The 21,257-nt window shown below is 36.3% G+C and overlaps 1 protein-coding gene across 1 annotated transcript; it reads left to right on the top strand.

Annotated features, from left to right (window-relative positions):
* The first annotated feature begins 423 nt into the window (after positions 1-423).
* On the top strand, positions 424-8,178 carry LOC102223037 (regulator of G-protein signaling 5-like). The gene is made up of 5 exons (XM_005802291.2): positions 424-559; positions 955-1,068; positions 2,233-2,294; positions 5,400-5,566; positions 5,727-8,178. The coding sequence occupies exons 1-5, from the start codon at positions 516-518 to the stop codon at positions 5,889-5,891; spliced, it is 552 nt and encodes a 183-aa protein (XP_005802348.1). The 5' UTR covers positions 424-515; the 3' UTR covers positions 5,892-8,178.
* The last annotated feature ends 13,079 nt before the right edge of the window (positions 8,179-21,257 follow it).

The raw sequence follows: 21,257 nt of genomic DNA on the forward strand, positions 1-21,257 counted from the left end.
TAGTAAAATACAACACATATTGAGCTCTAAACATATTCATGTATACAGTCATGTAAAGCACTTTGTTATAATTGATTCTGAGGAAGTATATAAAAAGTACTCTATAAATAAAGTTGGTTTAATAGTTAAATAAATATTAAATTGTGCAATTGTTACAAAGCATATGTCTTGCACAAGAGGTAAAATTGGAATAACTAACATTAGTGCAAACTAATTTTGTTTCTTCATCCCGCAGAAGTGTCCAGGAGGTTTTAGCTAATTGAAACCTTTAGGTAAACACCCATTCACTTCTGAAAACCCACCCTTCCTCAGCCAGGATGCTCAGCTGCCCATGCTGTAGACATTCCAGTCTGATTGGCTTAGCTGCTGGCCTCCGTCCCAAAGGGCGTCTGTATAAAAACTCCCCAAGTGGCGAAACCCGGAGACAGACAGCAAACAAAGCTCAAGGAGACTTTCAGAGGGCTAGCAGGAAATAACAATTCTCTTCTAAGTGCTGCAACTGAAAGCGTCTGAAAATGTGCAAAGGATTAGCTGCATTACCTCAAACTTGTCTTGAAAGGTAAGATCGTTATTCACCTGTTTTTAACTGTGCAAAACAAAATGTAAACTGTGTTGTTACTTTGGGTACTGAAAAGTTTTGAGGAAAGTTCAGATCTTTTTTTTTTCTGTCTCAGATTAACATCTTATCCCAAGTATTTTTTTCTGGTTTTATGAGGCTCTTCAAATTATTATGTTTTAATTTTTTAACAACATTAAAGTTAATATAATTTTTTTAAGTAACTTTTGCAACTACCCGAGATCAACACAGTCTGTTTGTCTACTACAGCTTTATTAGACATTTGGTTTCAAACAACGTTATCAGCATGCTGGCATGATGGTGATTTATATCCCAAGGACTTTTTCCAAGATGTCAAACCAAGAACGTAACATCTGCTCCTGATTTGCCTAACCCAGGGCCAAAGAGATCAAGTCAAAGTTGGGAGTTTTGCTTCAGAAGCCTGATAATGCTATCGACCTCATCATCCCATACCCGGAGAAGGTTGACAAGAAGCCGGAGAAGCTGCAGAAGTGAGTGTTCTGTTTTGTTCTACAAGACTAATGATTGGCTGTGCCTGTTAGGTGGCCTGTGTATTGCCTGTTGCCTTAACCAGATAAGTGAAAGTGAAGTGGAAGAACAGAGCCCTGAGCATTCACAAAGAGGTGCTGATCAAAAGAGATTAGACATGCCCAGACATTGATTTGGCTCAGATGTCAAATGCTACAAAGCAGATACCTTGAAGAGATTTCTAGGAGACAAAATTGTGTGGGAAACATTCAACCTTGCTTTGTTTGTTTGTTTGTTTGTTTGTTTGTTTTGTCTTTCCTTTGCCTCAACTCTGTTACGTTACAACCTTGTAAGTATTAAATATTTTTGTACTTATCTTAGCTAAATTGACAAGAAAAAACATCAAAATTTATCTCAGATGTAGTTCCTTAATGAGCAATCACGGAACTGGAGTGCTCAGATAAACACAGGCTGTTGTTGAGTCAGTTAACAACTTACAGTTCTGCCGCTAATCTTTCCAGATGTATTTAAGACCTGAAGCTCTGAAAAACTGTGCAGAAAACAGAGCATAGAGAGGGCAGAAAGGCCACAGCATTTTAAGATCAAACACAAACTTAGGTATCTATTGTACCCCTTTTATCTTGTTTTAGAGATTAAAGTCAGAGTTGAAATAGTTCTTGTGAACTCACACTTAATACCAGATGGAACCTGCTTTGGGGAAATGTTTCCCAGAGTTTAATCAACTGGAAGAACATATCTGAGGTTTGAGTCTTTGTGGATCTAAAATATATGCACTATATATGTGAATATTTATGTCATTTAATTATTTTTTTTAAATAAATTCAGAATTTCCTTCTGAATCTGCACATTGTATTTTTGCTTGTGTGTTTTTGGATAATATCACCTTGGTGCTTTGTTGAAACTACAGGCACTAGATTCAGGCACAACACTTAAGTGTGGAAATGGAGACATCTTTCCAAAACCAAAATTTCAGACCTGTCCTCCAATGCTTCTTTTTTTTATTTTAAAACTCACATCTCACACTGATCTATGGTTTCTCAGCAGATTTTTCTTAAAATTGTACTCCAACTGAGAAAACCCCCCCAAAAACTACAAATTTTACTAAGCACCCCCACCACAAATATCCATAAATTCAATACTTACTTCTTTTTTTTTTCTCCATGCAGGCCTACTCCTGAGGAGGCTGCTCAGTGGCGTGACAGTCTGGAAGGAGTCCTGAACAACAGCTGTAGGTCTTGTTCTTTCCTTGATCTCTAACAGTGGCTATGTTAGTTACTGTGAATTTTATTTGTAACCACAAACAGATTTGTAGGAAAAAATTATGTCTCTTTAAAAACAAATATTGCAAGTAGTGTTTTTAAATTGTTTCCCAAAAAACATATTGGTATATACTGGTTAATAAAGACTTTAGTTGTTTTTTTTTTGTTTGTTTTTTTTGTCATGATATTTTCTCCAAACTGTGTGACTTGCATATTTGATCTCAACAGTTTTGGTGTCTGAAATCTAGAAATTGCACATAACACAGCAATTTTAAAATGACATAGTGCAGCATTCGGGTTTGAGTTGTTGGGAGTGCAGCCAAGCAAAGACACTGCAAAAAGCATCATTATTTTGTTCTATACACACCATTACACAGCATCTAGAGCAACATATATCTAAACAGAATATACTCCTTTCCTGATGCCCAGTGTCTATCTTGTTTTAATCAGGTTCAGCACACCAAGCAAGGCTTGGTTTCCATAAACATTTTACAGCTTGTGTGGTTGTTTAAAAACCTGAATGACAGTAGTTAGGATTGAAATTAGTAATGAAAAATATAATGATGAGGATATTTTTCTTTTAGTATCTCATCGAAGTAAGTTTGTTTAAGGTTTACAGGACTAAAAAGAGCAGTTTTTCAATTTGTGAGTGCAAAAATGGTCCAGCAATGAAAAAGTTTAAAATTTAGATTTGTAACCAGTTCGTGTATACTTTTAGATCTAACCATTTAAATAAATTTGCATGTGCAATTAATCAAGTAGCTTAACATCTCCAACAACTAACTGTATAAGACAAAACTTGGGTCAATGTTTCAAACAACTGAAAGCTCAATGTGGCTCAATGAATTGTGTCCACTGATGAGCAACTGGAAGGAAGAAAGCAACTTTTTGAAAAGTAAAAGGTTCTGTGTTATTCTAGTTGTACTATGAAAACAGGAACATAATGATGAAGAAAAGAAGAAAGCTTCAGAAACTCTTATTACTGGGCAACATATTAAAATAATCAGGCATCTGTTGTAGCAACATTCACTCCATGCAACCACCTAGAAAAACACAAAAATCAGTGACTAATTCTATGCATAGTAAAGAGCCTGCAAAAAAGCAATCCACAAGGAAATATTTACATTGGAATAAGTTTAAAGATGATGTTAACACCGGAGGAGTTTAGGTGCCAACCTAAACTAGGAGAAATGTTAGCAACGCTCTGTGGGGGAAAACACATTTATATTCTCTGTGCATACCACAAGCAGACATCCTGCTCCACTGTTTACTTCACAAAGTGCTCAGAAAGCCTAACCGGTGAGACGGATGATTACCTCTAACTGTTAATGGTATTTAGCCATACATGTAAACTATCCTGCTAATAAGTCACTTGTGTTAAAACCACATAGAGATGTCACTGAACAGCTGATTTGTGTACACTGAAACATTTTCTCTGAAGAGGTCAGTGGGTGGCAAAAGACCTTCCTAAGTGACTTCTTTAGCACAGTTTGAGGCTCAAAGATATATTTGTACAGCCTTTGCATGCTTGAGTTAGTCTGTGTATGCACTTATGTCCGTGCATTTAAAGCTGCCCATGAGGGTTACTCGTGTGTTGGTAACATCTCTAGGGAGACATCAGACAGAGTCCACAGGGCTGATTTATATCTCATTTGCTGCTACCCACTGTGTCATGATTGTTTAATGACTTTCCATCAACATTAGCAAAGTAGCTCTTACAGAAAAATTATATTTCTTTCACTTAATGTTGAAACCAACCAGTAATAAGAATAAAATCTAAATTCTGCTGACACAAGTGTTCAGCTAAACAGTCTTTAATTTTTGATACACAAAGTGTTCGTCATTTGTGCCTGTGAATGTGTGCGTCCTCGTATGCGTGTCCTTGTACTAAAGGTCTATCAAAAAAAAAAGGAAAAGCTGAAGCTTGATTGCAACTCAGAGCTATTTTGGACCAAGCCAGCCATTTAGATGGAAGATAAAAGCCTAAGGCCACAGCAGAATGCTTATCATCTGCAACACCGGCTTGTTCAGACAATGGGAGCTTTCACCAGCATTGTGTGAAACCACAATAACCTTGGCTGAGATGCGTGGATCTTATACTTTGGGATAACCACAGCGCATTTACTTTGAAAGTTACAAATCGTTCCTGAAAGTACATAGTTAAAATGCAATTCTTTGAAGTAATACCAAGTAAATCTTCTGAACTGGAAAGAATGCAGTTCATGCATTCAGCAATAATAAGTATTTTTGGTAATCCATCTCACCTAAACATGGAACGTTTTGTCTTATTTAATGTCAGACAATGATTTAAAAAAAAGATGTGTTAGGACAGTGCAGTTATTAAGAACAACCATGTTTTGGTGTCATGTTCATTTGAATTAAGTGAAGAAAACTGAAACTTCTTTGGGGAACTTTTGGACAAAGTAAATATATTTTGGTAAGAACAATGAGACGAAACACTTTACACGAAATTAAACTTCTGTCATTCTATGGAATACTCTATCAAAGCTTTGAAGTCTTCTGTATGTCTTTCTAGATAACACAAGAGTCTTTGTCATTTTTTTGGTTGACAATAATTTTGGCCCTGGTGTTTTCCTTTAAATGCTCTTTGTTGCCCAATCTCTTTCTTATTGAGGATAACTGATAACTTAATGTTTGGCAAATGAGTCCATCATGTTCTGAATGTTGGTTTGCTGTCTTTTTCTCCTGGATTAGACTGGTAGGCTGGCCACTCCTGGGAAGGTTTATCATTGGTCCAAGTTTTCACAATTGTTTGCAATGCAATGCAATAGAGTTCCAAAATAAATGGCTTTCTATAGGTGCCTATTAAATGTGATAAGTAGAGGTTAAATAGGTAAACAGAGGTTATATTTAACTAATTCCTTTGTTCTATAAATTCAACTAGCAACCAACCCAAAGATTTTTAGTTTTTTTTTCCTCTTGTGATGTAATTAATGTGGCTGAAAGCTGATATGCTTTGTTCAAGTGTCATGTAGATGTATAGTTAATGCTTAAAGCAAATCTATTATTGTGTTCTCCTTGTTGATTTTATTAACGCCCTCTGTCTTTGTCAGACGGCCTGGCTGCTTTCCGCAGTTTCCTTCAGTCTGAGTTCAGTGATGAAAACATCGAGTTCTGGATGGCCTGTGAGGACTTCAAGAAGACAAAGAATCCTATGAAGATGGCTGCCAAGGCCAAAAAGATCTATGAAGACTTCATCCAGTCAGAGGGACCCCGAGAGGTCAGAGAATGCCCATTTCTATGTTATAGTCTATAATATAATATTCTACATGAATAGAATAGGTTATTTATATTGTACATGACCAATAAGCAATGTTAGACTTTATCCATGTCTGTTTTTTTTTCTGCTAACTGCAGCTTTTATAACTGTTCCTCAACAGGTGAACATTGACCACTTCACCAAGGATGTGACCCTGAGGAACCTGGTGACTTTGTCATCTTCTACCTTTGATCTGGCTCAAAAGAGAATTTATGCCCTGATGGAGAAAGACTCCTTTGGCCGTTTCCTCCGTTCTGACCAGTACCTGGAGCTTCTGGTCAACTAAGCCAATAAAGAGTCCAGGAAGGTGGGGAGGTTTCAAACAGCAGCTGATTTGTGAAAATGAAGCCAAATTCACATATTTGATTCAAGCAAATATCTATAAAGCACTCCTGCATAGGACTGAGTAAAGAATTTAACTAATCTCAAAATTAGGTTTCAAAATGTGGCTCTAAATTGACATAAAATGACAAACTGCATCTTGAAACAGCCCCATCTTTCCACATAACACATGTTCCTGAATTTCTATCTGAACTGGAGATTTTGGGGAAGTTGATTTAACCTGTTACTGTTAAAGTTTCCCCTGGTATATTCGTCAGATGTATCTCCTCAATATTCAAAGTAACTGAAACAAAAAAAGCAGGAACATTTACATTTTTCAATTTGCTCCTTTAATTTAGGATGAGAAAATATCTGAATACACTCTAAAAAATTATCTGTTACATCTGTTAAAATTTATGAGATATTTCAAAAGTTGCTTTGCCACAAATCTATCATTTTTTGCCTTAGAACTTTAGAACTAAGTTCTAAAACTTTCTACATCAGTTATTTTGTTTGTAAACATTTATAAAATACGAAATGATGACGATGACTTAATCTTATTAGGAAATAGTTGCAACTTCAACTAAGCCTTGAGATTGTTAGTTGGTTTAATTTCAGAGCAAATAATTAATAAAATAAGTAATTTCACACAAAAAAGACTACGGTATATGCATGCAAATTGACAAACATTATTATTTTCATTCTTACTGACCAACAAAATTCCTCTTAACAGATAATGGCCAGTTTAGATAGTTGTCATGAGAAAATTCATTAAAAGTTTTCTAAAACTGAAAGTATACGACTATATCATGCGTATGTGATTTCAACAAGAAGTCTCAGTAAACACATATGTTACATATATTTTAGTATCTGGGAGAGAAATGAGTCATTTATCTATAAGAAAAATATGCAAAGGAAGCTGTTGCAAGTCAAGGGCAAAATCATTTAAAGTCTTTTGTCTGTATTAGTGTACAAATATGAATTTCCCTGTTTCTCCACATAACTGTTTCACATTTCCATTATTAGCACACTTGGATTATTACCAAACCCACCTTTTAGTTGTAATTCCTCCTGTGGGAGCAATTCATGAGAACAGTGCTGCTTAGCTGGCCCAGTGGTGCAACCCTTAGGTTGCCACTAAAATGTAAGTTGCTAAGATGGGAAAATCATTTAGGAGGGAATCTCAATTTTATAAATGGTATAAACAGAGTTGTGGGTTTATATGAAGAAAGTTATTTTTATTTTCCCATGTGATAAAACTAAAGTTTTACTGCAAGTATGCATACCAGGTTCCTAAACGGTCCAGTTAATAAAAACATGGGAGAAGGAATTTAAAGGTTTGCAGCACTTAATAACGCCACGCCATGTAGGCAATTATTTTTGCAAATCCACTTATTACAAGTTAACTTTAAGACTCAAATGAATATCCACAGGAGAAACATTATCAAAAATGCAAATCCTGTAGTTTTTTATTTTATTTTTTACAATTATCTCCATCAGACAGCATTTAAATCACAAGTCATCAATTTTTTTAAGTCACAAGAAATCATAAATCACCCAGGTACACTTGGTCAAGATAATCTGATATAATGGAGAGGTTGTTGTAAGAGTGCAATGTTTAAGTGTAAAGTGTTTTGCAATGAGTTGATTATTGACAAATGTATTCATCATTAAGTGTGATTATATGTACTCTTTTTTTTCCTTTTAAATTTAGAAATCATTATATTTTAACCACCACTGAAAACAAATCTATATTTGATATATTCAGCATTTTAAGCCCTTAACATGCCAAAACAGCTCACTAATTTCAGATGGTATATTTTAAAAAATATTTTCAAGTCACTAACTGAATTTTAAACATCCTATATTCTGCACTAGATGACAAGTACAACGATTATCCAATCATTTTGGAGAGAATTGACTAGAGGGTCTATAGGAGCACAGATTGACCAGTCTGGTAGTTCAGAACCCTAGAACTACAAGCAGAGAAATCCTTGGAATATCATAAAATATATAATGTAAGAGCTTTAATAATGCTGAATATATGCAATTGCATGTAGCCTTGCATGTATGTTTTGTAGTGGATCACATAAAATATATATAATGCATACAATTGTTGAAGATGTATTTATTTATATTTGTAAATATCTATCTAAGTTATTCTAAACACAACAATGGAGTCAATGATTCTTTTCATGGAGAGCTGCAGAGAGCTCATAGAATCTTTCTACTGTTATAAAAACAAAATTTGACTTTCTTTTGTCACTTTGTTTTTCTTCACTAGACAACTATAAAGTTTTCTGGATGCAAAGACTTAATTTTTTGTCCTGGGGATGAAAATGTTATAGCAGGTTTGGAAGACTTGGTGGGATGATCTTCAAAAGGAAAAAGCAGTTATCTTAAATAAAAAAACCTAGAGAAGAATTTTAAGGCTATTGTTCCTCTGCAGGTAGACGCCAACATTTACTCTCAACATTTACAAGGAGACTAAACCTAACTTGTTTCTAAATGAATGTCACCATAATTATCAAAATAGTAAAAGAGAAAAAATTCAATGTCTTTTGCAAATTATATGACAACTTTAGTTGGAACCTAATAAAATAAATTAAACACCTCCTTTAGTTTTGTCTAAATGGTGGCCTGAACAGAACAAAAATCAAAATCTGCACATAGCACAATGTTGCATGTAAGAAGTACGCAACTCAAACGTCAGTGAGGGTTCGAAGAGCAGAGCGGAAGCAGATGCGACTGAAGAACTGGCTGTAAACAGTGTTACAAGTTCCAGGGAGGCATCAGTTACTACAAGATTTCTTGGGCCTAATGGAAAAGGTCACATACTGTTAGTCCCCAAAGGAGGTCGATGACTATCTGACCGAAACTTTGTTTAGCTGCAACATATACAGTACAGTGACATATTTCCAGAAACCTGGTAATGTGAAGTCTTAAAATTATGTCATGTGAACAGGCTGAATATATATATATATACATATATATATAATTGTGTTTACCAGTATACAATACATCTATTATCTTGCTAAGGCTTGCAAGGCATGTGAAACTGCCATAGCACTCGTGTTATTGTCTACAGTTCATTCATTCATAAACTTCATGTATACAGGTAATTCCTATAAAAATTATTATTGAATTCACTTTGCAATATAAAATGTGTTTTGTTACAAGTAGACATCATCCAGATATCACAAAATTTATGTTTCTTTTAAAGTATCCTGTCTGGGACTGTTGCTCTGAGAATTGCCTGACTACCAAGGAGAAGATCGACACAGAGAAGGTTTCCCCGAGGTAGATATGGTGAAATCGGAGCCACAGACATCCAAAGCTCTAAATCTCCCACCTCCAAGGGCACACCCCCACAAGAGAGCTCCAAACCCAACACAACCATGGACCGTGAGCCCACTCCAAGCCCCCTTCCTCCTCCCTCACTCCACCACATAGAATGCTGCAAATGCAAGGCAATAGCATTGTGTGATGCCAGTCCAGCCACCATATTCAACAGACCAGATGTTACCAAGACACACAAAATGCCCTGACCCTACACCAGGAGAGGATTAACTCACTTACCAATCCCCTGGCAGGCGAGACAATGGCCCTCACCATGCTGTTGCAAACACACGAGAAAACATACAACATCTGGGTCATTACAGGATTTGGCTACCCAAATGCCAGAGACCCCACATCCAAAAAGGCCTATATCATAAAGTTTTGTCTTTATTAAACTTTATGACAAAAATTTATATAAAGAGAGTTGTGCAAAGTAGAATGTCAGCACAAGTGAGGAAAAGCAATCAAGAAAGAGTGGTTTAAAAAAAATCCCTCAACCACTCAAAATTAGCTCCCTGCTGTGAAATAAGTGGTGAAACACACCAACGCCATCTATACTAGCACCAGAGGTGGTGCTGGCCTGTTTGACTCAACGGGTGAACCACCCTACAGGCATTGTTATTACCTAACCCAGCCCCTCAAGCATAGTTGGAATCTATATTTTATGTCACTATCTTTCCATTTTAGTTTAATCAGTGCAATTACTAATGATATAGTATAAAATATCAAGCTTAGTAGACTTCTAGTCAGATTTAAAACCCTTTGGAAAAGTAAAGTTAAAACATAAATGCAACATAACACCCTAAAAATGAAGAGGTAGTGATTTCTTGTGTCAAATCTTGTGTAAGGCATCTTGTTAATTTATGCCCACAATAATTATGACTAATATGCCATTCTCAACGATATTTGAACCACATAGTTGTATAATCTAACACCACTATATGTCATCTATACATCTATGCATTCTAATCTGTAATATATTCCTCAGCATTATAGTCACAACAGTACATCAGGAGGGCAATCCTAATTAAATTTTTAAGCCCTCAATGATTGAACTAGGAAAAAACATCAGAACCTTAATTGTAGTGTTGATTTTTATGAACCGAGTAAAATCTACAGTATGTTATCAATGTACCTTCTTTTAAAAACAAGTTGACTTATCATGTGAATGATGTGGTTGTATTTTTTAGTTATTCTGTTTTCTAATGTATGTTAAATAATCAACATGCTGCTTTGTCTTCTGTTTGTATTATCACATTTTTTTCAAGTCTGAATTAAAGTTCATTCAGACTTGAATTCAAAATCTTTAAGCCACTTGCTTTTCCCAAACTAGTCAGAGCATCATGTCCTCATGTTATTTAATAAATTCACATGGAATTATGAAACTCACAAAGTCTTTGTGCTCAGTCAGGTTTAGAATGACACCCTGTCTAATCTTCCCTTTATTTAGTGTTTGCAAGATTGATTGAAAGCAGATGGTGTGGATAGGATGAACTCAAAACCCTTACACAGTGATCAACAGTGACGTTGGCCCTCGTACACAAAATTCGTTTTTGTCTGTCACAGTAATTAAGGTACTTGACCTAGAAGATAAAGACGGCCAAGTCTAAATTAAATTTCACTGTCATTCTGTGAAGTTCAGTGTAATATTTTACTGAAATTTTTTTAAACAATGTCTGTTAATCTCACAATCACAAAGAGCACATTATGAAACTCAAGATCAGGAGTGTAATATTTTTCAGTTTCTATGGTGACAAACAATTCATGTTTGGTGCAGAACATGACTTGTTAATCTGTTGATTCTATGCTGACAGTCAATACTTGATAGTCACAGATGTGAATCTTGCCTAGTGTGGAGTGACGTTCTGTAGAGCATTGAGCAGATGCGTTGTTTGCCATATTCAGTAATGTCTCACCTGCTGACCAGCTGTCCTTTGTTTGTCAACCTGCCTGTTAACGCCTGCCATTTATCAGCTTCAGACTGCTTACAGCTTACCCAGCTGCTTCTCTTTGTCTGATTAACCTTCATGTGTCTTTTCAGAAAGCCCATGATACATTCAGTTAAATCAGTTTAAGTTTGTCTGAGCTTAAATGTCAAAGGATAAATACCCCCAAACCCAAAACATTGCTTGATTACTTTTCATCATCCTTATTTTAGTGAAGTTAAGTTTATTTACATAGCATATTTCAGCAACATGGAATTCCAAGTTCTTTACAAATATAATACCATAACAAATTCTGAAACAAGCAAATATTACATTGCTTCAAATGCCATCATCAAGCAAGTATGCATCAAATATATTAACGTATGTTCCAGCTGTTATTAATCAAAGGTAACTCTAAATGGGAGGGTTTTTTAAATGTAAACAAAGTCAGTCTTTCAGCTGTTTTGGAGTTTTATGTAAGTTTGTTTTTGGAGTCAATGTAAGGACATTAGAGCTGGGGTGATGTGATCTTCTTTTCTCATTTTAGTGAGAACGTGAGGGCATCTGCTCCAAAGCCTACAGGAAGTCCTCGCCAATTATTCGCCCTCAAACAGAAAGTGACAAAAATGGAAAGTTCGATTTCTTTCAATCTTTTAAGGCTTGACCTGGGCCTGAACTAAAGTGGACTGAAGGTGATTTGGAACATTCACATAAAGGGCCACCTTGTGGACAGGTTCAGGAATAGCACTGACGGGTTACAACAACCCTGACAAGGGCGACAATGATGGAGATGGTGCCTTGTGGTGTGGTCGCCACAAGGCAGGAGTGGCACTGACTTGCAATACCCATCCAATTGTGTTTGCAGCTTTAATTTTTATTGCAACCATAGTTTTATGGCAACCTTTTCTGTCAGGATGAACATTGATCTCATGAAAAAAAAAAAAAAAAAGCTAAGAATTTTAGATTGTTTTGAAAATGTACTTTACGGAAACAAAAAAAATTAGGAGCAGTTGACTCCCTTATGAGGTTGCGCTATGGGTGCTTAAACATTCTCCTTTAAGTTTCATTAAGTGTCTTTCATTTTTCTAAAGGCTCAACATCCACAGTAGCACAACATAAAGTTCCACAAGTCAGCATGGCATGCCACATTTGACTATTGTTATTATTATTGTTGTTATTATTATGATTAAAAAAATTATTAAGGCATTTAGTTTATTATCAAAACTATGCTTTTAAAAACTGTTTGGCCAAAAAGCTGGTCCTCAAAAGCAATTGCTCACTAATTTGCCCCTTTAAAAAATCTTTACTTCCCATCCCATGAATATTAAGTTATTTTGATGCAAACTAAACTGATAGATTTGGTATAATATTCCCTATGAACCTCTACTCACTTTGAAAGATCCTGTGGGCCTGATTTCCCTATATGCGTTGTAGTCCAGACTGTTTTCATCTATGCTTATGACATAGTAAAATGATCTACAATGCCAGTGGCTTACTTCTACCCTTTAAAATACTTCAAGACTTATTGTCAAAGAAAATGCCTTTAATAACACTCCTAACATAGAGAGTACCTAACGTGTTTCCTTGTCTGTGCTGTTGCCACCAACAATGCCATGTACCGTAATTAATTTTTAGTTTTATTTCTGTACAAAGTAAAATATAAAACTTTAAGTGTTATTAAGTGTGCTTGTAATTTAGGCTACATCACTGCAAATCTTTTCTTATTGTAAGTCTGAGGCAATATTGTAATAAAAAAAAAAAAAAAAGAATATATATATAAATTCCCTTCTCACCCACCGCGGGTGGTTCTTATCCTCTGAGCTCGGGTCCTCTACCAGAGGCCTGGGAGCTTGAGGGTTCTGCGCAGTATCTTGGCTGTGCCAAGGACTGCACATTTCTGGACTGAGATGTCTGATGTTGTTCCTGGGATCTGTTGTAGCCATTGGTCCAGTTTGGGGGTGACTGCCCCGAGGGCCCCGATGACCACAGGCACCACTGTGGTCTTCACCTTCCGGGCCCTCTCCAGTTCCTCCCTGAGGCCCTGGTATTTCTCTAGTTTCTCGTGCTCCTTTTTCCTGATGTTGCAGTCGCTTGGTATTGCTACATCTACCACAACGGCTTTCCTCTGTTGTTTATCCACTACGACAATGTCTGGTTGGTTTGCCATTACCATTTTGTCTGTCTGGATCTGGAAGTCCAACAGGATCTTAGCTCTGGCGTTCTCCGTCACCTTTGGGGGTGTTTCCCACTTTGATCTCGGGGTTTCCAGTCCATATTCTGCACAGATGTTTCTGTACACTATGCCTACAACTTGGTTATGTCGTTCCATGTACGCTTTCCCTGCCAGTATCTTGCACCCTGCTGTTATGTGCTGGACTGTCTCAGGGGCCTCCTTGCACAACCTACACCTTGGGTCTTGTCTGGTGTGGTAGATCTGGGCCTCTATTGCTCTGGTGTTTAGGGCCTGTTCCTGGGCGGCCAGGATGAGGGCCTCTGTGCTGTCCTTGAGTCCAGCTTTTTCCAGCCATTGGTAGGATTTACTGATATCAGCCACTTGGGTTATTTGCTGGTGGTACATCCCATGCAGGGGCTTGTCTTGCCATGATGGTATCTCTGGCACCTCAACCTCCGTTCCCTGTTGTCTGAGATATTCACTGAGCACATTGTCTGTTGAGGCTTTGTCCCTGATGTATTTATGGATCTTAGTTGTTTCGTCCTGGACTGTGGTTCTCACACTCACTAGTCCTCTGCCTCCTTCCTTGCGGCTCGTGTACAGTCTCAGGGTGCTGGATTTGGGATGGAATCCTCCATGCATTGTTAGTAGTTTTCTAGTCTTAATATCAGTGGCTTTTATCTACTCCTTTGGCCAGCTAATTATTCCAGCAGGGTATCTGATTACTGGCAGGGCATAGCTGTTTATTGTGTGGATTTTGTTCTTGCCATTGAGCTGGCTTCTCAGGACTTGCCTTATTCGTTGGAGGTATTTAGCTGTGGCTCCTTTCCTTGTGACCTCATCGAGGTTGCCATTTGCTTGTGGTATACCTAGGTACTTGTAACTGTCCTCTATGTCTGCTATTGTTCCTTCTGGGAGTGAGACCCCTTCTGTGCAGATGACCTTCCCCCTCTTTGTGATCAGCCGACCACACTTCTCTAGTCCGAATGACATCCCAATGTCCGTGCTGTAGATCCTATATATATATATATATATATATATATATATTGTATATAAACAAAACAACTAAAGGCTTGAAAACAATAGTCTGCACGCTATCCAGATCATTTATTTCCCCTCAAGGAATGAGTTGTGGGAATAATTAAACTTTTTAATAATGTTATAACTTAGCAAATATGACTGCAAGAATGTTATGCAACAGTTCTATAGTTAACAATAAGGTGCAGACATATTCTGAATATCAATTTTATTCTGTAGAGTTTAGAAATGAAACATCATAGAAAATAAACCACACATCCAGACATGTGGCAGCAGGGCTGTGTGTTTTGCATGTACTTGGTGCATGTATAATTGTGTGGTAGAGATAAGTGCCTTTGTGTCCATGTGTATCAGAGGGTACGTGCTTTCTTGTGCGCATGATGACATTAGAGCTCCAGACCCTCCTGTCAGGTTTCAATTATCAAAGCTCACAGCTGCTTAGCGTTTGGAAGCCTGGAGAAAAAATCCACCGATAAGCAGGTTAATACAAAATGGAGTACCGCTTAGGGCCAGAGTGTCTCAGCCCGTCCAGGACCTGGGCATTATTACAGCTGCAGGCAAAGAAACACACATACTTGCAAGACAAAACCTCTAGAATTATATTTTAAAAACTTTTTCAAGAGAAAAACAACAGGAAAAAAAAACATTCTACTTTTTTCTGTTGTCCACAAACTAATGCTGGTAATTATTGTTAGATTTTTTTACTTGATTATATTAAATCAGACTTCTTTATCAATGTGTTGTTTACAGAGCAGTTAATCTAATCACAATACCAGTCAGAGACAGAGGAGGAGGAGGAGGAGGAGGAGAACAGAGCACACTGATTAGATGGAGAATGCTACAAAATACAAAAGAGAAAATTACAACAAAGGTCAAACAGTTTCCTACAACGTTAGGAAACTTTGTAGGGAACTGATTTGTCATCAGAGAGAAGGAATGATAATTGCAGATAAAACCAGGTGTTCACATGAAGTGCATAAAACACCCATAGAAATCCAAAAAAGGATTTTAACCCCAGAACAATAGCAAAAGATAACACAGGCTATACCTCGTATAAGATTGCCATTATGTGCAGTAAAAACACTCCTGTGTGGCCTAAAGAACTCATCAAAGGGAATTTATTGAACCAAAAGCAATATGTAAAGACAAATTAGAGTTTGCAAATGCACTCAGGAACAAGGAATTTTCAAGACACATTCTGTTGCCTAATGAAATCAAAATAGAACAGTTACATGTTTAGGAAAAAAGGGGGGAAGAGCTTTAGAGCAGTTTGTTCTCAAAGACTATATTGACCATTCCTGATGTAAATTGTCACACGATTGAGACACCGCTGGCAGATTTCATCCAGTTGTTGTATGCATCTTGGCGATCTAGAACAAAAACTGCAGCAAGACCATTGAGGTGCACAGAAAAAGATCTTGCATTCCTTCAACTTTGATGCGTCAGTACTAAATTGTTATAGTAGTATATGAATAATTCCAAAGTTGCTCCTTCCTTTTCCTTAGCTTGCACCCCATTTAATCCAGTAAATAAATGATTCATTCATTCATTCATTCAAGTGGTTGTCTTTGAGTGTAGTTTTTCATATTGAGGAGAAGAACACGAATTGGTGAATTTCTTCAGGTGGCAATAGTAGCTCAGAAAAGAGGTGGAGAAGATCAATATTTTCACAGATTATCTGTCTCATATTGTACATGGTAAACTTTTTATCAAACTGTAAAAAAATAAATAAATAAAACATATTAAAAAGAACACACGGCACCTTTAAGAGAAGTACAGAATGCACACAAAATTGTCCGACCACACGTATAACTCATATTGTCAACATATTGTCTTGCTTGAGGTGTGCATCTCTGCAGTCCCTTCAAAAACTGTAGAGTCTTTGAAGCGACTGCAGCTGGAAACTTACATACTACAGTACTTTGTCTGTTTCTTTTTTTAAAAATATGGATACAATAGATCTCAGTGAGTCAGATTGAGCTATGTTTTTTAGCACTGCTTTAAGCTCTGCAACTTTATCCCTTATCTGTCTTCTGTGTTCCTTGGTCTTCATGATGCTGTTTGCTCATTAATGTTTTTTGAAAATTCTCTAAAGCTATGTTTCTCAACCACGATCCTCGAGGCACACTTCCCTGCGTGTTTTAGATCATTCCCAGCTTTAACACGCCTGATTCAGATTAATGTAGTTCAGCAAAAGCCTGTTTTGATACAGGGAAACATCTAAAACATATGTTTTCCTTGAGGACCAGGATTGAAAAACACTGCCTTATGCCTTATTGCATTAGTTTCATATTTGTCCACAGTTGTTTCTCATCTCTTGATTTAGTCACCTAAGGTAGCATACAGTTCTCAGACTTTCCAGTGTAAATATTGTTTTCTGACTTCTGAGTATTAAAATCTTTTTTTCAGTCACGCACCTCCTGCTGTTGTCTGAGGTTGGATCCCCAACAGTACATTGACATGATAATTTTTCCTTTTAATTTGTAGTATTCACTTTGTGTTTTTAAACTTCACATGGCTCTTTATTGCTTCCAACATCCTGCCAGGGGAATTGCCTAATGTTAATTCTTGTGAGGGAAGGAAGTTGACAATGATTTGTCTAGTGTAATATTTGAAAGTGTTTTTACAAGCAGATTGTATGTTAAAATCAAAAAAACAAAATCAGTTTTGTCATTTGGATAAATTGACTTGGTACTATTTAGGTGTAAGCAGAAACATTTAGAAAAAGCATACTATAATCTTAGGAAGGTATTTGAAAAAAGCTAGATTAATTTCTTCGTGTCCTGTTCAATGTTGTCTTTCTTCTTCTGTCTCTTTTTGGGTTTATGGTTTTCTGTGCTGTTAGTGCTAACAAGACATAATCACTCGTTCACTTCATGTGCTTTATGCCTCCATGATTGCTTGACCTTGCCTTGAATAGTCACATCTGTGTCCTATTATTTCCCTTTAAACTTAGTTTTTTCACTGCTCATTTCAAGTCACATACCATTTACTTTCTTTGTTCTTTGTGCTGTGGCTCAAATACTAAGAGCCACAGCAGTTCTTAGTATTTGTTGTGCATTTGACCAAACGCCAAGATAGTGGATGATTTCTTTATAACATCATCTCTTGCACTTAATCATCTCACTTGTTTTTCTTGTACTTTGAAGTGTGGAATCTGAAAAAGAACCATATGAGATCTGAATTTTTTCACAACTTTATATTAAATTGCTTACATACCTAAAAAACAGCAACAACAAATGGAGTAGATTATTATGTACAGGTAGGCATTATTAAAAATGTTTGTTTTGTTTTCCCAATCTTGAGATTCTTTGATATGACGTATTTGTCAATTTATCATCATATTACCATTGGAATGTAACCTTTGTCTCCAACATTCCCTTCCCCATATGTCAACTCTTTCAAGCATATCTTTGTAAAGCTTTCCATCTCCCCCCAACAGCAACTAGATATTGTTTAGTGTTTCTGAACTTTGTTCAAACCTACTGATTTGTTTTTTTTTTCCTCACATCATCCATTGACTGATAACCTGTGGGCTAAACTTTGCCTGAGGTAAAAATTGTTTTTCACTTAGTCTTTGCTGTTGTGCTTTGGTCATCAGAGGTTTTTCCTTTGTGGTGTTCTGCAGGACTTGCGCAAGATTAGTCTCGGGGATTACACAAGCCGTACCACTCAGAGCTGAAGTTCAAAACGCAGAAATGCATTGGCCTAGTCACAAAGTAAAGCAAACCATTAAGGCTGAATCCCTTTTTTCTGCCTCTTTAAAAGGTGAATATATAGTGTAACCCCCATAAACTATGCTGATCTGTCTGTATGTTTAATGTGTTTGTTTGTTAGTACTTAGACTGTCCTGTAGAGGGCACTAGACCCACATTTCTCCTGTGTCGGTACGAGAAGAAGAGTAAAGAAGAGGGAAGAAGAAAAAAAGAAATGGCAGACTATGCAGACTAAGCACATTTCAGCAGAAGTAGAGAAGTTACTACGCATAAGTGCTGCTGTGATATGAAAGAAATCTGTTTATTTTGAACTGGATAATGTACATTTTGTTCTGAGAGTTCTCCGGTAGTTTTTTTTTTTTGGACGACCGATATCTGAACGAGCCAGTGGTTCCAGAAGCAGGAGGGTTCCGCCGCCATCTTTGTGACTCGGACTGAAGCCTGGAAAGACGGAGGGCCTGGTGCCGCTGGAGCTGGATGTTTTGCGTGGACAACAGATAAGCTTATTGAACAAAAAGGGGGCCCCAAATCTTTTTTTTATTCCACAAACTATTTGTTCATGAACATTTTCATAACGGACAACTTATGCCCACATTGACTGAACTGACTGGCTGAACTGTTATATTGAAGGACTAACTGGAATATGTAATTTCTTTTGTTGAAATAAGCTTTAAAGCTACTGTTTAACAAAAACTAACCTCAATTTTCTATATATTAATTTGATATTTTTATATAAGGGTGGACAATTTAAGTTTTATACCTTAATTTCATTAAGGGAACTAGTGTGACCTGGATTATATTTTTTTTTTGTGGGGAAAGAAAAGTAAACTTGAGTTGTTAAAACTTGTATGCTTATCATCCTCCTGTGTGACCCTAGAACAAAAGTAACTTTCCTACTGAATTTATTGCTAATTAAATTAAGTAGTGGTTACAATAGCTAAAAGAGACTAGATGTTTGGCACCTGCCTAAATCTGCAATGTTTTTGTAACAAAGTTACTGGTCCAGTTAACAGAGGCTCATCCAGGCTTTTGGAAATGAAGCTTGGTCCGTGAACCTACCCTGATGGTAAACAAACATTCAATAGTTAGCATTGTCCAGACAGACAGAGAGGAAGAAAGAGAAAGACACACAGAGAGAGATTTTGTTTTATTGTTTCTTAGTACCAGCTATTTTATTTTTTTCATATGAGGAATTGACAATTACATAACTGTGTAGACATACAATTCCATCATGGTCCTATAAAAAGCTTTTCAACAATCTACAATACATTTATCAAGGATTCAATGGGGGATTGGGGTCATTTTCTATTTAATTTTCTAAGAAGGCTTAGAGCATTCATCATACTTATTATATAAAATTATCCATCCACCATTCTGAAAATGTCGCAGTGTCCTTGAAAATGACATGGAAATCCACCCCAAGTGTCCCTCTCAGTGGGTTCAGATACATGCTGCTGAATAAATAAAACAATTTCCAGGAAATCGTTTACTATTTTTTTGTCCTTGTCTTTCTTTAACATGTTTTAAGACTTGTTTAAGTCTTTAAGTTTTAAGACTAAGTTTTAAGACTTTACCTCTATGAAATTAATCCTCTATCAGACATTACAACAGCTTTAAACTTAAAGTTGAGTAGCATTTCTCTCAGTTTCTGTGTAAGTTGTTTAAGTTGTAGTAGACCTGACCCGGGTGACTAAAAATAAACACAAGCCATATTTAACATTGTTTACTATAATTAAATTCAAATTAAAAAAACAAAACAAAATAAGCATATGTACCTATTTTCAGAAACTTAGCAAGTAATGCAGTAGGTGATTTTGCAACTACTTTAGTTACTTTTATCAACTCTTAGGAAAACTAATTTCCTAACTAAGGAATTGGAATGACTAGTTTTGCTTGTTTTGTTTTGTTTAATTTGGCGTCTTATGTGGGATGGGGGCAGTAGTGAGTAGTGCTTGTGCTTTTTACTTAGAAGTAAAGTCATGTGCAGTCTATGGTGTGAGTATGAGTGGATGTGACCGGTGGATGTGATGCATATCAGAAAGATGTAACACTACATTTGCTCAGATTGCTCTACTTTTCTGTACATAGCTCTTTGAATGGATGAACTTGGATCTAAATGCAACTGCAGCCATTTAAATTAATCTGAAACAGGGTAAATAACTAACTGATAAACATGGAGGAGAAACTACTATTGGAGCTCCAGTAGAAGTTTCTTTGTTGGATAATTCAAAAGGATTCAGAGGCTAAAAACCTTCCGAGGCATATTTTATTCCATTTTTGAACAGTTAATGGAGATGTCAACCGGCTTGAGGAAATTAAATGAAAGCAGTGCTTTAAGTGTAAGTCAATCCACTGTTACTGTCCTTTAACTAGTGTTCTAACATTAAACCAATTGATATGTGTAAGTTAGGGATATGCATAAATAGATACACCTACACTTATTCCTCTGGACAAAAATTGCCCTGTGCTTATTATCAGATGATACTGTTACATTTTGATAATGATCTGTAATCTGAAAACACTGCACAGGAAATGATGTAGGTTTGCAAATGACAGAAATTTACTGTAATAATAAAAGAACAATTTTACTTTTAAGACCTTCAAGTAAACAGATCAAACCCATATTTACTGATGGATTGAAATTTGTAATATAAAACTGATTAAATTGCAAACATACACCCCAACATGCACACACACACTTTAATAACTAATAAATTGGTCAACACATCAATCAGTCTTCTGTTTAGACACTTTCCTGCAGCAAACAAATCTCTGAATAGGCTGTGGTAAATGCCTATTCAGATATAGGCTGTGTTTTACCACAGCCTATTCAATTTCTGGTAATTTCTATTTGCATTAGATTTCTAATTGCATTAGAAATACAGCCTAATTACCTGTTTTGACAGTAACAGATTAAAAACATTTTGATTTGAAAATTTTGCAAATAATAAAATCTTCAATCTCTTTTCTATTTTTTCTGTATATGTTGATTAAATATTACAGCAACTTTTTCTATAATTTATCACCATGCTTTGTTATTGCTCGTTTCCGACCATGATTGCGTGTCAGGAGAAGCTTATTACCTGAGCTAGCAAAATGAACAAAGCGCATCTTTGTGTTTTCCTATTAATATTTATCCA

This window comes from Xiphophorus maculatus, chromosome 9 (assembly GCF_002775205.1).
Source record: "Xiphophorus maculatus strain JP 163 A chromosome 9, X_maculatus-5.0-male, whole genome shotgun sequence".
Lineage (NCBI taxonomy): Eukaryota > Metazoa > Chordata > Actinopteri > Cyprinodontiformes > Poeciliidae > Xiphophorus > Xiphophorus maculatus.

Coding starts and splice junctions, on each gene's coding strand:
- LOC102223037 (XM_005802291.2), top strand. CDS start 516: ATGTGCAAAGGATTAGCTGCATTACCTCAAACTTGTCTTGAAAG. Junction 560..954: donor CCTCAAACTTGTCTTGAAAG/GTAAGATCGTTA, acceptor TGCCTAACCCAG/GGCCAAAGAGATCAAGTCAA. Junction 1,069..2,232: donor AAGCCGGAGAAGCTGCAGAA/GTGAGTGTTCTG, acceptor TTCTCCATGCAG/GCCTACTCCTGAGGAGGCTG.